This window comes from Schistocerca serialis, chromosome 2, assembly GCF_023864345.2.
Source record: "Schistocerca serialis cubense isolate TAMUIC-IGC-003099 chromosome 2, iqSchSeri2.2, whole genome shotgun sequence".
Taxonomy (NCBI): Eukaryota; Metazoa; Arthropoda; class Insecta; order Orthoptera; family Acrididae; genus Schistocerca; species Schistocerca serialis.
The window spans coordinates 130,061,373-130,083,089 of NC_064639.1; the positions used below are offsets into that span (position 1 = coordinate 130,061,373).

Consider the following 21,717-nt stretch of genomic DNA (forward strand, 5'->3'; position numbering starts at 1 on the left):
TATGGGAGCGGATAACCACAGCATACGTCTTAGCAACTAATGTACTTCAATGTAGGTAGAATACCTCTATGTGTACTTCGGAACACGAGCGGCCACGTGTTCTCTGTAGCGAGGTGGATAATGTCACGTGATGTCAATATCCGATAAGAAACGTCAACGCAGTGAGACCGAGACACTCCCACAGCTCAACGATGCTACGTTTTTTTAAAGATACAAAGATACTATAGTATGAATAGTCACTTGTTTCTTCGGCGCGATGGGAATTAAATGAATTGGGGTTACATGTATTGTGATTTTTTTTTAATTGTGTATATATTTGATTGTTCATCGACATGGCAGAAGATTCTTTCAAACTTGATTTGAAGCAGGTGAAACTTGACTTGCAGAAGGCAGTTGTAGAATGTTCGCTGAGAGGATTAATGCACAGCACCAAGTGGTGGGAATTGTCGAACTTGAGTTATTAAACATGTTCATATGCTTAAAGTTGGCGGTATGTAATTTTGTAACGTGTTATTTTGTAGGCTGGCAGAGCTTAATTATGCATTGATAGATGTAAACGTAGACTTGCAGGAATCTGTATCGTTCAAAGAGCAACCGGTCTCCAGTGAGGGGGATATTTATATGCTGGCTAAGAGTTACTTTGATTTAAAAGAGTATGACAGGTGAGTTTATTTGGACTGTAGTACATATAGAGAAACTATTATGGGCTTTCTCGTGTTAAATGGGTATATCGGTTCACATTGCGCGAAAACTATTTGTGCTAGTAGTATTGAGAAGTATGTCTCCCACCACCCCCATGTGAAGCAAGCAAAAGTACACCATTTGTTTTATTTTGCTAGTACTGATGGGTTTATTTGTGATTAAAAGTTTTCAATTGTGCTTTTTAACATTCAAGAAGCCAGTCATAACCCTTGTACATAGAACCACAATCAAACAAATTTTAATTCATTTCATAGCAATATACATGTTTATTTTGGATTGCCAAATAAGTTTCTGTACTATGAATATATGCTGTCAAAATGTATACATTGTGGTACCTATACATCATTGGTACTTTCCAGTTCTTTATTGCCTTTCTGAAGTACAGGTTACGAAGTCTTCAACAAAAATTGGTACTGGGCAAGAAATGAGCTTTGTTAGTTTTGGCAATGATCAACAGAGATTAATTAAGCATTAGACAACTCCTAGTCTAAGCAAATGTATTAAGGCTAAAAAGTTCTGCAATGGGTATACATTTAGATAAGTGTTTACTTGTTCAGATTGGTTCTAACTTGGTCTGTGTACATTATACAAGCTTTTGCTCTGTCTATGTGAACTGTAGCAGTAAGATTTTTTGACTCTTGAAGTGAGTACTTGAAATCTTGCTTTACAAATATGTGTAGGGCTTCAGTGTACGTTAGTGAGGCACTCACATTGTAACTCAGAAGCTACCAAGTGGGAATTTCAACATGCAGACTGTTCTAGTAGTGGAAATTTTATCCTTACCTAGCACAAACCCATGTCAGGGAAAAGCTTGCAATTGATACACACTTTCATATAAAAGGTTCAGTGAATGTCCATTCAGTGACAATTCACAACCCTGTAGCTTATAATCTTGTAAATAAAAGAACTATATTTTACATCCCACACTTAAAGGATGCACAGTTGACAATTTTGTGTAACTGCAGAATGCTAAGCAAACTTTAATATGCATTATCTGTTACGGCATTTCACTGAAACACAAGAAACTGTCACGTTTGGAAATAAGATTACATCCTCTATATTTATGAAGTTTTCGGATAATTTGTTAGAAATATGTAAGATAGTTTGGATGCACAGGGCTCAGTAGATTGTTTTCTTATAGTTAGGGGTATTCATTAAACTTTATGGTCATTAGGCATTTTTTCCCAAGCAAGAGTCCTCTTGCATATGCATCAAAAGTTATGTTACTTGACAAGTGTCTTGCTTATCTCCCATGATAAATATGGAAATGGCTGTGCCAACCTTTTGGAAATATTGTAATCTAGACAGGAACTATATTTTAAAATGTTTGTTCTTTTTGATGAAATCTTCTACCAGGTTCCATGAATGTTTTAAATTTTTCATGTAAACATAAGCCATAAACATAAATCTCAGTAGTACATGTGACTTTTTTACGGGGGTTATTTCATGTCAAATCACCCATGTCATGTCGCCCACCATCTCAGATTCTCATGAAACTTTGTATATTTGCTTGTACTTAGAACATAAGAACTCCTGGAGATTCTTTTTGGTCTCAGACTAAAACTTTTTTATACTGGATTTTCAATATAGTGATGTTCTGATTATTTGGCTGTACGAGAATGTCCATGCAGAGTGGTACTTACCTGCAGAAATACTGTAACTTAGGTGTATAAGAGGCTTTTGATTTGGAATTTTCTTCTGAAGTTAAGAGAGGCATAGAGTTAACAATAAAGCATTTATTTAAGCTGTAAAGTTAGAGAGAGAATTTAAAAAAAATGTAGGCCACTCGTTTTCTAGAAAAATTACAAACACTTGTAAAACACTTATGTGACATTTCTCCAACCTACTGGGAACCTAGTTTTGGTCTTAATTAATTCCCAAGGTTAGGTTAGGTTCTAATAAAATAGTAATATTAATGGGTTTTCTGTGAATGGTCACAAAGAAATTAAAAAAAAAAAAAAAAAATTTCACTGTGATGAAAAACGAAGGCAACGGTCTTGCCGCAGTGGTTACATCGGTTCCCGTGAGATCACCGAAGTTAAGCGCTGTCGGGCGTGGTCAGCGCGTGGATGGGAGACCATCAAGGCTGCCATGCGCTGTTGCCCTTTTTTCGGGTGCAGTCGGCCTCGTGATGCCAATTGAGGAGCTACTCGACTGAATAGTAGTGGCTTCGGTCAAGAATACCATCATAACGACCGGGAGAGCGGTGTGCTGACCCCACGCCCCTCCTTTCTGCATCCTTTCCTGAGGATGAAACGGCGGTCGGATGGTCCCGGTAGGCCACTCGTGGCCTGAAGACGGAGTGTGATGAAAAACGAGGCTTTCCAAGTAAGTTCATCTTGGCCTGACACTAACTGCTTCAGATTTTCATGTCCTTTTTTTTCGTGGTAATAACCATATATTTCATATAGTGTTTGAAAGAAAATGTGGTAAAGTTTTAAAAAATCTTACACTGTGTGGAGCTTCCCATTTGGATTGCATTACTGTGGAGGAGGAGGAGGAGGGGGGGGGTGCAGTATAGCTAATTTTCTACCAGTCACCATTTTATCCTTCCAAATATCAAAAATGAATGAAACTTAATGGGAAAAAATATTTAATAACTCTGCTTCACATCTGGAAATATAGAAAATCAACTTAAATTGTTATTGCCCAAACAATATTTTGTTAAATATTAAAAATACTTTTAGACAGTGCTGTTATTAGACCAGTTTCTTTCATTGAAACTCAAATATGGTGTGATAAAAAAAAGGGGGGGCATGGGTGTGGACAGGTACAGGCTTTTCATTTATACAGGGTGTTACAAAAATGTATGACCAAACTTTCAGGAAACATTCCTCACACACAAAGAAACAAAATATGTTATGTGGACATGTGTCCGGAAACTTTCCATGTTAGAGCTCATTTTATTACTTCTCTTCAGATCACATTAATCATGGAATGGAAACACACAGCAACAGAACGTACCAGCATGACTTCAAACACTTTGTTACAGGAAATGTTCAAAATGTCCTCCGTTAGCGAGGATACATGCATCCACCCTCCGTCGCATGGAATCCCTGATGCACTGATGCAGCCCTGGAGAATGGCGTATTGTATCACAGCCTTGCACAATACGAGCACGAAGAGTCTTTACATTTGGTACCGGGGTTGCGTAGACAAGAGCTTTCAAATGCCCCCCTAAATGAAAGTCAAGAGGGTTGAAGTCAGGAGAGTGTGGAGGCCATGGAATTGGTCCGCCTCTACCAATCCATCGGTCACCGAATCTGTTGTTGAGAAGCGTACGAACACTTTGACTGAAATGTGCAGGAGCTCCATCGTGCATGAACCACATTTTGTATTGTACTTGTAAAGGAACATGTTCTAGCAGCACTGGTAGAGTATCCCGTATAAAATCATGATAATGTGCTCCATTGAGCGTAGGTAGAACAACATGGGGCCCAATCAAGAAGTCACCAACAATGACTGCCCAAACGTTCACAGAAAATCTGTGTTGATGATGTGATTGCACAATTGCGTGTGGATTCTCGTCAGACCACACATGTTGATTGTGAAAATTTACAATTTGATCACATTGGAATGAAGCCTCATCCGTAAAGAGAACATTTGTACTGAAATGAGGATTGACACATTGTTGGATGAACCATTTGCAGAAGTGTACCGGTGGAGACCAATCAGCTGCTGATAGTGCCTGCACACGCTGTACATGGTACGGAAACAACTGGTTCCCCCGTAGCACTCTCCATACAGTGACGTGGTCAATGTTACATTGTACAGCAGCAACTTCTCTGACGCTGACATTAGGGTTATCGTCAACTGCACGACGAATTGCCTCGTCCATTGCAGGCGTCCTCGTCGTTCTAGGTCTTCCCCAGTCGCGAGTCATAGGATGGAATGTTCCGTGCTCCCTAAGACCCCGATCAATTGCTTCGAACGTCTTCCTGTCGGGACACCTTCGTTCTGGAAATCTGTCTCGATACAAACGTACCGCGCCACGGCTATTGCCCCGTGCTAATCTATACATCAAATGGGCATCTGCCAACTCCGCATTTGTAAACATTGCACTGACTGCAAAACCACGTTCGTGATGAACACTAACCTGTTGATGCTACATACTGATGTGCTTGATGCTAGTACTGTAGAGCAATGAGTCGCATGTCGACACAAGCACCGAAGTCGACATTACCTTCCTTCAATTGGGCCAACTGACGGTGAATCGAGGAAGTACAGTATGTACTGACGAAACTAAAATGATCTCTAACATGGAAATTAAGCGTTTCCGGACACATGTCCACATAACATCTTTTCTTTATTTGTGTGTGAGGAATGTTTCCTGGAAGTTTGGCCGTACCTTTTTGTAACACCCTGTATATTGAAGTATTTGTAAAATTGTTCAGAAGATCTTTTAAAGCACATTATTTAGTCTACGAAGCTTTAGTACATGTCTCATGTCTTGTTAAAATAATAAAGTACAGAGACAGAAGTTATAATTTTAACTGATATATTTTAGTTACTAATATTAACTTTATTTAGGGGTATAAATGAACATATTTAAATGCCAGTTATTCTACACAGACAAATGTTTAACCCTCGAACAGGTGCGCCATTTTTCATAACACGAGCGGGTGCGCACTTTGCACACATGTGTAGAATAGATTCATCTATGTTGCCAAGATGAGTCATGTATGATCAAAATCACAGTTTAATCTTAGTTTATTTAAACAACAAGAAAATAAACGTAGATCATATGAGATACACCACTGTTTTATTAAACAATAATGAAATAAATTTTCAGTAAAACACCCTGTTCCCAAGGACAGGTATTACAGAGACAGTAATGACCCACTCAAAGCATTAAGCAGTGCAGTGGCATCAAATCCCATCCAGCTGCTTATTCAATCACTAATTATCTCAATGTGGCATTAGGCTGCTAGCTCATAATCAGGGTGTTTTTTTTTTCTCCCTGCCTAGCTCACTTTGTATTTTATATTACTGCTGCTCACTTGGACGTATGATAGCACAAATTATCACTGTGTTATCTGAAGCAATAATGAAGGAATAGGTATAGGTCTGTAGTTGTGTAACAAAAATTAAACCATGCAAAATCATTTTATTTTTTGTTGGCGCACTTTATGCACAGGTACCTGCTCGAGGGTTAAAATGTAAATGTTCAGCAGTGAAGATCTTTGGAGTTCCCAAGTGAGTTTTAAGTGGATCTATTTTGAATCTACTGTGAGAAATTAGATTCTGTTAATTTCATATTGTTTTTATTAAAGTAATGCATTCTTCTTAATGTTCTTGACTCTGGTACACTAACAGTACATAAAATGTTTTTCAAAGGCACAAAACAAGACTTCCTTCTCAGGCCAAAAGAATGATACTCATGGTGCAGGTAGATGGAGAAAAAGTAGTTCAGCCTGTCCTTCATCACACATTCTCGACGAAGGCAAAGTACCACGTGTATCATATACAGCTGCCACAAAAGAATTTTGTTGGGGATAGCTACATGTCCATTGCGGGGCATTTTCATTGAAGGAAGAAATCATGGAAGGCTTTTCAGAACAAGTTGCTTTTCTAATTAATCACAGGAAAGCGATTTGTAATTGTGAAAATTCCTGGTGCCACTTATTGTGCGGGTTGTCAAAAATTGGAAAAAACATTAGTGAGTATTAGCCTTGCAGAAATTGCAAACACCATATACAGCTATTTGTACATCATCATCTAGTTGAAGACTAGCTTTTCCTCAAAACAAGTTTTACAGTTTCTCCCAATTCACCACACACAGATTAGCTGTGGCTAGTAACAAAAAAGGAATGATCAGTGTCAGTGGAAAAATCCTTGTTGTGTTCACAAAATTTTTTAAAGCCTTTTCTAGTGAAATAATGAGATTACTTGACTTGTGGGCAGTGTTCAGCCAATCCCTTAACCATTTCGCCCATTGTGATCCATATCATAACTTATAAAGCAGTGGTTTGCTATTGTCGATTCATTTTCCTCATTTATCGCATGAACACGAAAAGAATGGGTTGTACAACTGCTTCTTGTCCAGTGTTAACACTGGCTTTCATTCTTAATTATAAAACTGTAGTTTTCAGTAAAGTCCATTAACAGAATTGCTTTTGCCAAGATTAGATTGTCTTTCAAATTTTTCAGGGCCCTTGCCTGATGCTAAAATATAATAGTGTGGTTTAAGTGCCTGTAATTTTGTTACCAGTAGATCAGTGTATTCATCAACAGTTGCAGATTGCTTTACCAATACTGTCCAATGACCTGTGGTAATCCACTGGCTGTACTCAATTTCACCATCAGCATCTTTGTAAGAGAATTTTTCTTTCAAGAAATCTAACAATTTATCGTCACTGGGACCATTGCGCAGTGATTAAGCATGCAGTCATAGTTTCTGGGTCACATACAATAAATTTTATAAGTTCTTTGTGCGTTTCTTGAATGTGTTCCGCATCGAAAAGCAGTTTTATGTTTTGGTGGATACCACAGACACACACTGAATGAATGCCTGCACCACCAACTAAAATACGCCACTTTAATCTTGGTGAACAAAATTTAGAAAAACCTTCTCCCATTTAAAACATTAATATAGTTCCCTTATGTGGCAGAGGATGAGTCTCTTTTGCATATACACATTTTTCTGTAGCTGACTTTATTCCTGGTAACATTAGAGTATACTCATCATTTTGGTAAAAATTGGTGACAGACTTTGACTTCATTAGTGATCATTTGACCTCTTTTTGGAATAAGAATTGATAAAATATCTGTTTCTGTTTTCTGTTTCTTGCCTGTAAAACTACATCTACATACATACTCCGCAATCCACCATATGGTGTATTGCGGAGGGTACGTCGTACCACAACTAGCATCTTCTCTCCCTGTTCCACTCCCAAACAGAACGAGGGAAAAATGACTGCCTATATGCCTCTGTACGAGCCCTAATCTCTCTTATCTTATCTTTGCGGTCTTTCCGCGAAATGTAAGTTGGCGGCAGTAAAATTGTACTGCAGTCAGCCTCAAATGCTGGTTCTCCAAATTTCCTCAGTAGCGATTCACGAAAAGAACGCCTCCTTTCCTCTAGAGACTCCCACCCGAGTTCCTGAAGCATATCTGTAACACTCGCGTGATGATCAAACCTACCAGTAACAAATCTAGCAGCCCGCCTCTGAATTGCTTCTATGTCCTCCCTCAATCCGACCTTATAGGGATCCCAAACGCTCGAGCAGTACTCAAGAATAGGTCATATTAGTGTTTTATAAGCGGTCTCATTTACAGATGAACCACATCTTTCCAAAATTCTACCAATGAACCAAAGACGACTGTCCGCCTTCCCCACAACTGCCATTACATGCTTGTCCCACTTCATATTGCTCTGCAATGTTACGCCCAAATATTTAATCGACGTGACTGTGTCAAGCGATACACTACTAATGGAATATTCAAACATTACAGGATTCTTTTTCCTATTCATCTGCATTAATTACATTTATCTATATTTAGAGTTAGCTGCCATTCTTTACACCAATCACAAATCCTGTCCAAGTCATCTTGTATCCTCCTACAGTCACTCAACGATGACACCTTCCCGTACACCACAGCATTATCAGCAAACAGCTGCACATTGCTATCCACCCTATCCAAAAGATTATTTATGTAGATAGAAAACAACAGCGGACCTACCACACTTCCCTGGGACATTCCAGAGGATACCCTCACCTCCGATGAACACTCCCCATCGAGTACAACGTACTGGGTTCTATTACTTAACAAATCATACTCACTAACACTAAATTCTGTCATTATTTTTTTTTTCTTTTGACCTTTTTCTTTCATTAACAATATCATGGTATAAGAATCTTTGACTTCTTAATGATTTCATGCTACATTTCATTCTCACTAACCTTAATGTGTCATATGAAGCTTTGCTGTGATTTGGAATTGAATGAAGTTTTAAGGAGAGCACCCCAAATCATCTAAAGTTTTATGTGTGTCCTTGATACTTTGACTTTCTAACGCTGACTCATGAAGTGTCACCTCTGGGTCACTGGCATCACTGTCATTTCCACCACCAATTTCAGTTTTTTATTTACAAATCTTAAGACATGTTGTGCGAAGTCTTTTGCGTGGTTTCTGATTGATTCTTGCAGACTTAATGATTTAGACAAATCAAAAACTTATCGATCTTGTGGATTTTCCAATTCTGTGCCTGTGTATTTTGAAAGGATCACAAGGAGTTCTATGATGGCTTTCAAAAACCTTTAAGTAATAGTAACTGTTTTTTCCACATAATAGTTCTTTCTTGATCATCTGGAAAGTTTATATTGGACCGTAACACTGTCAAACCTTGTTGGTCTTCATTCAAGTCTGAACATTTTGGGAGAGTTTTTACTGATGTTTAGGTAACCAAATGACATGGTGTTGTGAGTAATTTTCCAACACTACATGAATTCACATTTTCCATTGTAAGTACCTGCGCACTACTTCAGTTTAAAACACACTACAATACTAACAGAATGATAAATGGCTGCACTACAAGTAAATGTGACCAGTCTCATGGAAGGACAAAGAGCAACTGCGGCAAAATGGACTGGTTGCATGTCACTGATGTTCAGCAATACAGACAGTGATAGTTGCACTGTTTTCATTTATGTACAGGTTTCAAACAAGCTAATACAAACAAACAGAACACTTTATTACTGTGAGCTGGTGGTTAGCTGGACAGATAAATGCAATATATTGTATTCTTTCAAAAATCAATTCATAAAATGAAATAACTTTTGCACACTTAAGATTAATTTGTCTGCCTAGAATACTTGATATTTAAATATGCTAATTTGAGACTCCTTCACCTGAGGCAGTGGGTGCCAGACCTGGCTGAACTTACTTGGAATGACTAGTTTTTCATCACAGTAAAAAGTTTTTTTATTTTCGATTTATTTTTGTGGCCATTTGCAGGAAACTCATTAATATTTTTATTTTATTAGAAAGCTTACAGTCTTAGGATTTTTTAAGACCCGTACTTCAATCTCAGCAGGTTGGAGAAATATCATTTAAGTGTTTCTCAACATGCGTGTTATTTTTCCAGAAATTGGGAAGTGACGTAAATAAATTATTTTGTAGTTTTCTTTGTAACTTCACTGATCAAATAAATGCATTCTTGTTAACCTTATGCCTCTCTTAACTTACGCCTATGGAAGAGAGAAAAAAAAAGCCAAATCAACAGCTTCCTGTACACCTAAGTTACGAGTATTTCTATAGATAAGTACCACATTGCATGGGCATTCTTGTAGAGACAAATTATCAGAACATCGCTATAATGAAAATTCAACATAAAAACGTTTTAGTCTGAGACCAAAAATAATTTCCAGAAGTTCTTATAAATGTAAGCAAATAGACAAAGTTTCATGAAAATCTGAGATGCATGATTTGACATGGAGTGGCACCACAATAAATATCATATATGATATTTTCAGGTTCAGGCCGTACCTGTACATCAGTATTTCTTCAAAAAGTCAACAATAATTATTGATTTTTTAAAATTTTGTGTGGTGGTCACCAAGTGTGCCCCATCCGTTCTCCCCTCCCTCACCCATCCTCGATGGTAGTAGGAATTACTAAAGGTTCATTGGTATTACCGAGAGTGTGCAAAAAGATATTTGTGAGTTCTGGAAATTTGAAATTTTGTGTTACAAATTTTTGTACGGCTTCAGTGTTTATCAGTACATCTTCAACAATTGTTGTTAATGAGTAGATGATAATTAACAAGTTCTTAATTTTTTTAGGGTGGATGATAAACTAACACCCTCTTTGCGAATATACATTATTGGAAATGAGTTGGTATTACAAGGGTTGTGACAAAAGATTTGCAAGACTATGATCGCATACCACTATGGCAAATTGAGCACAGTGCAGTGCAGTTTGGCCTCCAGTGGGGGGAAATTTTATGTTGTCACTGTAATCTGTGATTGCTGTTCTCATGTCAGTATACTGCAGGACTCTTTTTGAATTTCCCAGTTCTGTTTGTTTCCATCTGGCGGATATGAGAAAATGAGCCTCACAGAGCTCTTATGTTTATCCATACTATCGGCATAGTCCATATTAACAAGCAGTCTAAAAAAAACTCTTAACTTCATAGTCTTAGATGTTATTGAATTTAACATATGCAAAAATTTAGGATGGAGTAAGAAACCCGTATTTTTTGTTTTGTCAAAAAAACTTACTGGCTACCAATGATGACATTTACGGCACCATTTTGTGCATGCAATTTGTGGGAAAAACTTTAAAACATGCTATCTCTGGAACAGTTCCATGTAATTTGTTGTCTTTTTATTTGAAAGATAATGTCTTGCTCTTCATAAACTAGGGCGGCATGCACACCACCTCCTCAAAAAATTCTTCACCCTGTTCATGCCCTACTCCCGGCTTGGGCTACCACTATTCACCACCTCCACAGCAGCCTCCAGACCTCCCCCACATTTCTCCATAGCTGACAAACCCTGTCTCGCAGTCCTACTACATTTGCCCCACCCTCAAAATCTCTCACCTACCACTGTTCCTGCTTTGGAGAAATGTTTTTGCCATCAACCCTATCAATCAGATTCAACCAAAGACCAATGCTGAAACCTGCGTGACTCAGTTCACTCCTCAATCCAACTGTGACCTAACCCCACTGCCCCCAGACCCCCTGTTGTTAACTTTCCAGAATTTCTTAACCTTGATCATTGCATCACCATCATTCCCCGAATCTCTCAACATTAAAGCTAACTTTACAGCTGCAGAAAGAACCAGAATGCACTACCTAAAAACTGATCCCGACCTTGTAATCCTATCTGCTGACAAGGGCACCACCACTGTCATTGTGAAACTCAAGAATTATCTGGAGGATTCTGCCAGCTGTCTGATTCATCCACCTAAAAACCGTGCCGCAGTGACCCCACTCAAAAAATCCAGCAGGGTCTCCGGTCTCTCCTCAGATCCTTAGGCCCATCCCAGAACCTCTTCCCGGAGACCATCTCTCTCTCTCACTCCTACCCTTCCCCACATTCTACCTTCTATGTCTTTCCTAAAGTCCATAAGCCCAACCACCCAGGACATCCCATTGCAGCCAATTACTGTGGCCCCACTGAGATAATCTCTGCGCTTGTTGATCAACACCTTCAGCCTATTACCCACATCCTACCCTCCTACATAAAACATACCAAACATTTCCTCCACTGACTCTCCATATGTCCCTGTTCCTTTACCACAGGTTGCCTTGCTTGTCATTATTGATGCCACCTCCCTTTACACACCATACCTAATGCCCATGGCCTTACCACTGTTGAACACTACCTTTCCCAATGCCCAATGGATTCCAAATTGACAACCCCCTTCCTAGTCTCCATAATGAGCTGTATCATAATCCACAGTTACTTCTCCTTTGAAGGTATACCTACAAACAAATCTGTAGTATGGCAATGGGCACCCGCATGCAAACATCCTATGCCAACTTATTCATGTGCCATCTAGAGGAATGCCTTCTCACCACCCAGAATCCTAAACCTCTCGGCTGGTTCAGATTCGTTGATGACATCTACGAGATTGGGATCCAGGGGGAGGACACCCTATTCACATTCCTCCAGAACCTCGACACCTTCTTCCCCATTTGCGTCACATGGTCCTCCTCAACCCAGCAACCCATCCTCCTTGTTGTTGACCTCCACCTCAAATATTTCTGTATCAGCACCTCTTCCATATCAAAACCTATCAACACTTCAACAGCTGCCACCCATTCCATACCAAGAAGTCCCTTCCATACTGCCTGGCCTGTTGTGACAGTGCCGCGACATTTAACAGTGCCGCCACGACAGTACGCGCAAACGGCGATAGAGGCGCTCCGCAACTCGGCTGAGCGCGGGAGCGCCACATAGCTACGAACGGCATCGGCTGCATGTCACGGCACGGCAGTTGAATGAGAGATACCGAGTTGTTATCATGTAACGAGCTATTGTTTCTAAGTGAGTGTGTTTGAATATCCACGCAATTATTGGTGATTAAGGGTTATAACACTTTTTGGCGACGAGGTTGGATATTTTCACTGCGTTGTGGATTTGTGTGTTCGTGATGGGGCAGACATGGAACAGCTTATGCAAGCGCTCATTGAACAACAAACACAGCTGACGGCTGCTATTCAGGCGCTGTCGATGTCGGTTACTCATCGTCTGTCTTCCTCCTCTCCGCCTCCATTCCCTCCTTACGACGAGGCCGCTGAGGATTGGGAGGATTATGAGAAGCGTTTGCGGCAACACTTCTTGACTTTTGGCGTTGTCGACGCTCCTATGTATAAGTCGTTATTTCTATCTTGGATTTCCCCACGGATCTATCAGCTGCTATCTCAGTTAGCCCCTCTGCGGGAACCTGCCTCTCTGTCCTTCCAAGAAATGTGTGACTTATTGTCTAACTATTACCGAAAAAACACCCACGTTGTTGCCGCCCGCATGGCACTGTCACAACATAGCCACCCATGGCTGTCGCATCTGTATTGACGAGCAGGCCCTCTCAAAATATACCAAGGGTCTCACTGAGGCCATCAGACCATAATTACCCTCCCAGCCTTTTACAAAAACAGGTGCCCCCTATGCCGTCTCTCTCCAATCGCCCATCCACAGAGGAGCATTCCTCTCATGACTCATTACCACCCAGGACTGGGGCAGCTGAACCGCATTCTCTGCCAGGGTTTCAGCTACCTCTTGTTGTGCCCTGAAGTGAATGTCTAACCCACTATCCTTCCCACCCCTCCCACAGTGGTCTGCTGCCCACTGAACCTACAAAATTTCCTCATCAATCCCTACACAACCCCTTCTCCTAACCCCTAACCCCCTTGCCTCATGACTCATAGCCCTGTGACAGATCTAGCGAAAGACCTGTCCCATACATCCTTCCACCACCACCTACTCCAGTCCGGTCACAAACATCACCTATCCCATCAAAGGCAGCAGGACTACCTGCGAAAGCAGTCATGTGATCTTAAAGTTAAGTTTCAACCATTGAGCTTCATTCTATGTGGGCATCGCAACCAACACGCTATGGCCAAGAAACAGCTAGACCATCCAGTGTCTGAGGATGCCATGACGGGTTCTTTATTTCAATGACTTTTTCACAGATTGTGCCATCTGTATCCTTCCCACCAATATCAGCTATTCTGAATTCTGTATGTGGGAACTCTCCCTGCAATATATCCTATGTTCCTGTAACCCTACTGGCTTCAACCTTTGTTAGTCATTGGCGTTTACCCACCTATCCCCTTTCCTGTTCCCATTCCAGCACTGCACCGCCTTCTATTCCACCAGCACACCCACAATATCTTTACTTCTCTCGTTTTTTGCTGCCTCCCACTGTCCATCTAACCTCTCGTCTGCACCTAACTGTCCTACCTTCTCCCCATCTCATCCCTGTATGCTCCCACAAGCGTCACTTCACTGTTCCCCATCCCCATCCTTACCTGGTATCCCTTCCTGCTGCGACTTCATCCTTACTTCCACCACCCACATTGCTTCTTCCATCAGGTGCTGCTGCTCACAGTCTGGTCTTGGCAGCAAGAGACGGTGGTTTTGTGTGTGAGCAGCATTTGCACATGTGTGTGCTCGTGTGTTTTTTAATTCTGATGAAGGCCTTCTTGGCCGAAAGCCTAGCTGTTAGACAGGCTTTCTGTTGCACCTGCGACTCGGCATCTCCGCTATAAAGTGAATAGCCACTATCCTTTTCATAATATTGTGTTTAAACTTGTGTATCTCAAAAATATGCAGTTTCAATGATACAGTGCAGTAAAGATTTCATGAAGACGTGTCGTTTGCAGTATGGTTTGTTGTGCTGCAGCGGCAGGAAGTCGGATATCAGTACACAAAAATTTTACCAAGAGGGATATTTGTGGCATGTGCGTATGACTGTGACTACTGGAGTACAGAGATGATAGACTTCAGTTGCCAATTAAATGAAATATTTGTGAAATTTATGCTACTGTATGGACTGGCTACTTGATACAGGTTCCCAACGCAAGACAGCATCACCACCACCAGTGCTCACTTCCGGTTTGCAGCGTTTTAAAGATTATGAGTGCTCCAGTGCCTATGGTTCAACAAGAAGGCATCACTCAATTCAAAGGAACATATAGGTGCAGTTAAACGGATTTTTAGTTCAGTTTTAGCTTCATTCCAGTTCTAAGCAGACTGCAAAGTAGTAGTATCCTTTGGAGCCTGTAACTTTTTGGGACACTCGCATATGTTTTGGAATCAGTTAATATGTTTGAATAATGTTCCTCTTACTCACCTTTCAGAATAAATAACTCTCTTTATCAAATAAAACTAGATTTTGATTTCATGTGATCGGTAGTTATATTGAAGAAGAAGAAGAAGAAGAAGAAGAAGAAGAGGGACACAACCAAATACCTTGAACTGTTTCAGGAGTGTTTCAAAATTTTTCCCAATATTCACGTGTGTGAAATGGTACTCGAGTCGTCACCTTTGGTGGCTTGTACATTGCGCAAGAATTTTTAAAAAATAATAAATAAATAAAAATGTGGGTGCCTTACTTACTCCTAAACAGTAACGTGTTAAATTCAGTAACATTTAAGACTATGAAGGCAACTCTACTGCCTGAACTGGTGTTGATTATGCCTATAGATATGTAGTATTTTGTCAGGGGGTGAAGTTGAAATATAGTTTATTCATTTACAACTTGAGGTGTAACTGCCTAACATGGGTATTGGACAGACTTGTGGAAACTGCTTACTTTTTGTAGAATTATCTTTCTTGTTTACTGCTATGGTTGATTGTCTTTGCAACCATTGGACATTAGTTAGTTTGCCCTCAATTTCGTATGTGGAGAATGGATGTGTAACAAGCATCTTATTTAATATTCAGTTTTGGAACTTAAAAGCTTTTCCTCCTTTCACTGTTAATATTGATTCTTTTTATCTAAAAACATTTGAAAAATCTTACAAAGAAAACGCCTGACAAATTCATGATACTTTTTTCTGTTTTTGTCCAATATGTAGAATTTTATGCTATTTAATATGATACTTCTTGTGTGTTTGGTCACACTATCTGAATAATAATTTACCACTCTAGGATATTAAGGGTTTGCATTTATTTCTGCCCTTGTCTCCTGAACAACTGGAAATTCCTTCCTATATTCTTCTTTAGCTAATCTGTTTATGTACAGTACTTGGAAATGATGCAATTTACTAGTTAAAAATGAAACTCATTGGTGATAAGATATGTGATGGGCTTACAATTAAAGTGAGGTAAGGGTGGAAGTACGGCAACATACAGGTCGTGTTGACTGTTATGCTGTTTTGATAACAATCATAAGCTTTTTTTATGTGGGATCTTTCTCTGAGTCATGGTGCAAATTGTGTTCAGCTTTTTGTGTGTGTTTCATCACTACGAATTAATAATTGGAACTATCAAGTTTGGGAGAAGGATTGGAAGATACACTGAGTGAGGTTCACATATTAAAATACTTCTTCACTGAAATTAATGTAGACAGTGGTGTAAGATAATGTCAGTAAGAGTTAATCCTCTTACCTTTATCGTAGAGTGTGTACATGATATGCATCAAAGTACTTGTCAGAGACTTGTCAAACATAAGTTTTCTGAAGTTACCTCATATTTAGTTTTTATAATGATTGGGGCATTAAATATGGTCCAAATGTAGGCATGATGCTGTGCTACAAATCAGTCTGTTACCACTTTTGGCATTCACATTTGTTGCCTTCGCCAACTGTCAACAAAGTTCACCTTCCGGCCAAACCTAGAACTTGGGTTATGTTACAGGTTCTATGCTACAGATGTCCTTATCAGGTACTGTCAACTTTCTAGTAATGGTGAAGCACTGCTTGTGGATTAACAGTTCAGAAATCACAAGTGCAAACATTCTTCCTGTCACAAAGGAAAGGGGGGAGAGGGGAGTGTTACCGTTCCTAATGAGAGCATCATAATAAAAATATTTTTACATTCATTAGATAAGATTAGTATTGTTAAAGAACAATTACAATATAAAGTGAAATAATGTTCTTCCATCTCACAGATGTGCGTATTTCTCAAATTGGTGCCAAGATCCAAAAACAAGGTTTTTGCACCTATACTCTCGCTATCTGGCAGGAGAAAAGAAGAAACTTGATGATATGAGAGACAGTTTCACTGTTGATCCCAGCCAGAATCAAAATCTTCTTGAACTCGCTGCAGATTTGAAGAAGGATTATCTGAATAGAACCTTAGACGGTTATGGATTGTACCTGTATGGAATAGTTCTGAAGCGACTAGAACTGCTGAAAGAGGCGCTAGACATACTAGTTGAAGCAATTCATAAGGAGCCTTTACACTGGGGAGCATGGTTGGAACTTTCATCATTAATCACCGATAGGAACAAGGTATGGAACATTTTGTGTTTCTAAATTGATTTTTGTATGTTTTATGGAAATGAGTCAGCAGTTGTATGCATGTCTAAAACTGTTTGCTTGAGTGTGGTTTCAGTTGCCTGAGACTGCAGTCGTGTGTGTGTGTGTGTGTGTGTGTGTGTGGTGTTGTGTTGTTGTTGTTGTTGTTTTTGTTGTTGTTAACGAAGACCTTAATGGCTGAAAGCTGAATTTGTGTCAGCATTTTTGCTGTGCATATATGCGACTCAGCATCTCCACTATATGGCGAGTAGCAACTTTCCTTTTCATAACATTGTTACTCTTTGCTTGAGAGATTTTTTTTTCTAAGAATATATAGCAGAAACATTAATACTACAGACATAATTGTAAATATTGTTGTAAGATACATACATTAAACACTTCAGACTATATACATTAAACACTTAAAAACAATTGTAAATAAAAAGTAGAGTACTGAGGAACAGCACGTGTGCATCTGTCAGTACGGGCATGGCTAACAATGACAAGCACAAGAGGGGACTTAGGGGATGTATACAATTATTGATCTGTATACGACCACCCCTTTCTCTGCACATGCACTTCTCTGAACAAGAGTTGACTTTTTCTTCCCTGCAGTATCTCAGGGCGTATATGCCCCTGGACGATTGGGAAGTCACGGAAAAACCCGGGAATTCTTTCATCCAGGAAAAACACAGGAATTTTTCATTGTTTTGTTTGTGAGTTAAATTTCTGTAATTTTGAGCAGTAAGAACTGATACTCCAACAAAAAATTTTACTTTAGCCCACTACAGCAGCAATAAAACGTAAATGAGAGAATAACACCAAAATAAAACTTTAGTTGCAAAGAAAATGCACCATTTGCAACAACAAAGCACGGTGCACACACCAGTATCTGCCAACAACCAAATGTGTCAAAGGCTTTGGGACAAAGACTGTGCAATACTTCCTAACAACATACTGTTTTCAATGAGCATGACATCAGAACTGTTAACATTTCTTATAAGTCAGGGGAAAATATTATGAATGGTGATTTGAGAAGCATTACTTTCACAGTAAATTTCCTTTTATGCAAGATGATATATGTTGTGTGTTAGAATGTGCAATAACGAGATGGATGCTGGAGCATTCGTTCTGGCTTTCAAAGACGAGACATTCCCAGAGACAGTAAAAATAGTGGTCTAATGGTGTGACATAAAACCATATGCACCATCTTCTGTTAGCTATTTTAAATGTGTACACTGTGTTCACACGTTGTCAAGCTGTATGAATGACCTAATCTGTGAAGACTGTGATTAATTACTGTACGATAGTACCCTGTGTGAAAAACTACTGATCTGTGCCAACTGACAGGAGAGGTATTCTCCTTACTCACAGGCTTGCCAAAAAAAAGACAAGATTATGAAAGCTATGACATTTTAATATAATTTAAGGCTCAAGAGAAATACGAATTCTGTACAAATGATGATAAATTTTGTGCAAATACTAAACAAGATACCATCAACTGCAAAAAAGGGCTCACTACACAACTTGCCATCCAGTTGGGGGGGGGGGGGGGGAAGGGTGTTCTCCACACCAAGGCACACCACAGAGATTGTCACCCTGTGCCCTGACAAGAAAGGACTCTAGTGCAGAGAGCTGTGTCAAACCAGTCTTTGGACAGAATACGACAACAACAACATTGTGCGATATGTCTGTCACTTTAGAAAGACTCAGATTTCAGGCCTACTGTCTAATAAAAAAAATGAGTGTAAGGAAAGATTTGTAACCAGTATTGAATCCCACACTTCATCCTTACAAATATGTGAAAGTTAAACTGCATTTATTAACACTAGTCATCCTGTAAGATGTCCAGGATATATCAGAATGCAGCCATTCAATCTGATGCCGCTAGTGTTGGTGAACAACTAACAATGCACTTTGCCCCAGCCTGGGCATCTGGAAGCTACCCTCCCACATTCCATATCCCTAAAATAAGAGTTTGATTATGAATCCTCAAAATGACCTAAAACACAAATGGGCATTCTGCAATGTCTTGGCACAATGTCACGATACAGCCCCAGGTCCGAATCACGTACAGTACCCGATGCTGCGTTAACCCCTCAAGCGTGACGCTGCCCTCCACCCGACTGCACCTGCAGCGTGACATCTGTTGTGCACGTCTGTGAGTGCTGTGTTCCTCCCATACTGCAAATGCTATATCTAATGCAGTAATGGAAATAAAATTCTGCAAAAATTTAAGGTGAACACTTAAAGCTATAAGGATGAAATAGACAAAATCACTTTAGGCACAAAAAGTTTAATCATGTTATAAAATTAATTGTTTACAAGGTTTTTTGAGAGTGATAAAGTTCAAAGCATGGCACAATACATAATGCTGGGTTTGCAGGGCAGGTTTTGCATCTATACGATGTCTCTCTTCTTTGCTGTTTTGTTGCACACAGCACAGGTCTCCTTAGGCCCACTCTTCCATTTTTTGTTGCTAGATTTTCTTCTGGGAAGTGTCTACCAGTAAGTCGGTGACAGTCACTGACATCAGGTCTTCCTTGCTTCTGTTCAATGGCACTTTGGTGGTAATTAGTTATGAGCTCATCTATGAGCTTCACTCTAAATTCTAAATGGTCCCTCTTATTTCCATTCTGACAATAAAATTTGTAAGCATTTAAAACAGCCACATTCAACAAATGCTTAAAGTTTTTTGTACCAAACCTTGCTTAAGGAACGATTCCAGTAACTGGTCTTTAAAGTCCACTCCCTCCATGTTCTGGTTGTAGTCAGAAACACTGAGTGGGTATCTGGGTCACCTGCACCTTTTACTCTTCTTTGCACATCTACTGTTGATGCACCATGCTTTGTTGTTAGCATTGTAACTTCCCTTTTATCCTTCCATTTCCGAGCCACCAATTTCCCCCTTTTGTGCACCGATGATCTGTCCTTTCTGTAACTTCCTATTTACAATATGTGACAGTCATTTCCTAGAAGTTTTAATTTTTCCTGCTGCATTAGTATTCCTGTCCACAAGTCTTTGGAACAAGTCAGAACTGGAATTGAAATTGTCCATATACACACACCTACCTACATCTAGCAAATTTTCACACAAATTTAACACCACCTTTGTTGACTATAGATCATCATCTTTTGTTATTTGACAATTAAGGTCAGTATATCTTCCAGTGTACAAAATAAAGTTCCATAAATATCCATTTTTGTCACACAGTTCTAAAAATCTCATCCCAAAGTGTGCTACTTTCAAAGGTATGTACTGCTTCCAAGAGTGTCTCCCTTTTCACAGCAATAAGGATTCGTCAACGCTTTTGTTACATCCTGGCTCAGAAGATCTCTGAAATCTTGCGTTCAAGTGCTTTATTACAGGCATAATTTTATAAAGGGTTTTACTGCCATGTACATTTTGGTGTTCCGTGTTGTCCGCAAAATGTAGAAATCTTGTCCGGAGATGAAATCTTTCTTCACTCATAACATCAGGGAAGAAGGGCGTTTCTAGCATGTTCCTTCTGGTAAAATACATTTTAGCTGATCTTTTACACACAATCCCCATCAGTAAAAATAGAGCTATCTATTATTTCATTGTCAAAGAACAATTCAAAATAAGCTAATTGCCCTGCATTACCACGAATTCGGAGTTTCAGCCTACCTTCACCAATACTCTATGTAAATGCAGTAGGAGCAGAAATAGGGTCACATTCCTTCCAGTCAGGCAAGACTGCATACTGCACAGTAGATTCATCATCTGACGAATCATCAGAAGACAATGAAAACTCGTCTTCCTCAATATCACTCTCCATCAAAGTTGCAAAACTCCATCTTCCATCAGCTCAGCCATTACGCACAACCTAAGGAGAATCGTCAAGCACACAAAGACAAAAACATTCGCAACCCACATGAATCACAAATGCTGACTCCCGAACTCCATCAACATGAAGCTAAGGAACATATGGCACTGCTATCTAGTGGCCGTCATTCAAATTGCATTGGCCAGGAGGATAAACGAATGCAAAAAGCGCGGACAGCATATGACATCGCACATGCTGGACAAGCAGTCGGCGGTGGATGGCATATGTTGTCACACACGCTTGAGGGGTTAATTACCCCACTTGAACACAAACATAATGCTCTTGACCTCAGTGATGTGGGTGAATTTCCCTCAAGTGGAATGAAAATGTAATTTGTCCCAATAAGGAAAGACCCTCCTGAGATGGACACCTATCATTCTTTTTACTTGATAAATGTTTTATGCGAGTGAATTGGATGAATGATAAACAAATAACTTAATTGGATTCTCAAGACTAGAAGAATTCTGTCCAAATTCCATTGTGGCCGTCAGGAGGACCAGCCTATAAACAGCCACCTAATTTGTCTGTAATTCGTTATCAGAATGGCATTTGCTTGCCACCAACACATCGTTACCTAATGTTATATTGTTTGTGCTCTGTAAGAGTGGAGCTTTAGTGGTGTCCTTGATTTTATCTGGAATTTTTATCTCATATTGCCATTCATGTCCAAGTGTGTGTTTCCCACAGTCTTCCTCATATGCAGGAAAACTGTCTCACTTGGCTTTTGCCAAAAGGTATAAATGGACATCT

The 21,717-nt window shown here is 39.6% G+C and overlaps 1 protein-coding gene across 3 annotated transcripts in view; it reads left to right on the plus strand.

The window, feature by feature from the left end:
- The first annotated feature begins 218 nt into the window (after window positions 1–218).
- The window catches only part of LOC126456829 (cell division cycle protein 23 homolog), an 89,541-nt gene continuing 68,042 nt past the window's right edge, over window positions 219–21,717 (plus strand). Inside the window, exons 1-3 of one of the 3 annotated variants that reach the window (XM_050092632.1) lie at window positions 219–436; window positions 522–662; window positions 16,771–17,113. In XM_050092632.1, the coding sequence (XP_049948589.1) occupies window positions 333–436; window positions 522–662; window positions 16,771–17,113 (588 nt within the window). In that variant the 5' untranslated portion in view covers window positions 219–332. Of the gene's footprint in view, window positions 491–521; window positions 663–16,770; window positions 17,114–21,717 lie in introns of all 3 variants that reach the window. The other 2 variants (XM_050092633.1, XM_050092634.1) reach the window with 2 other exon arrangements.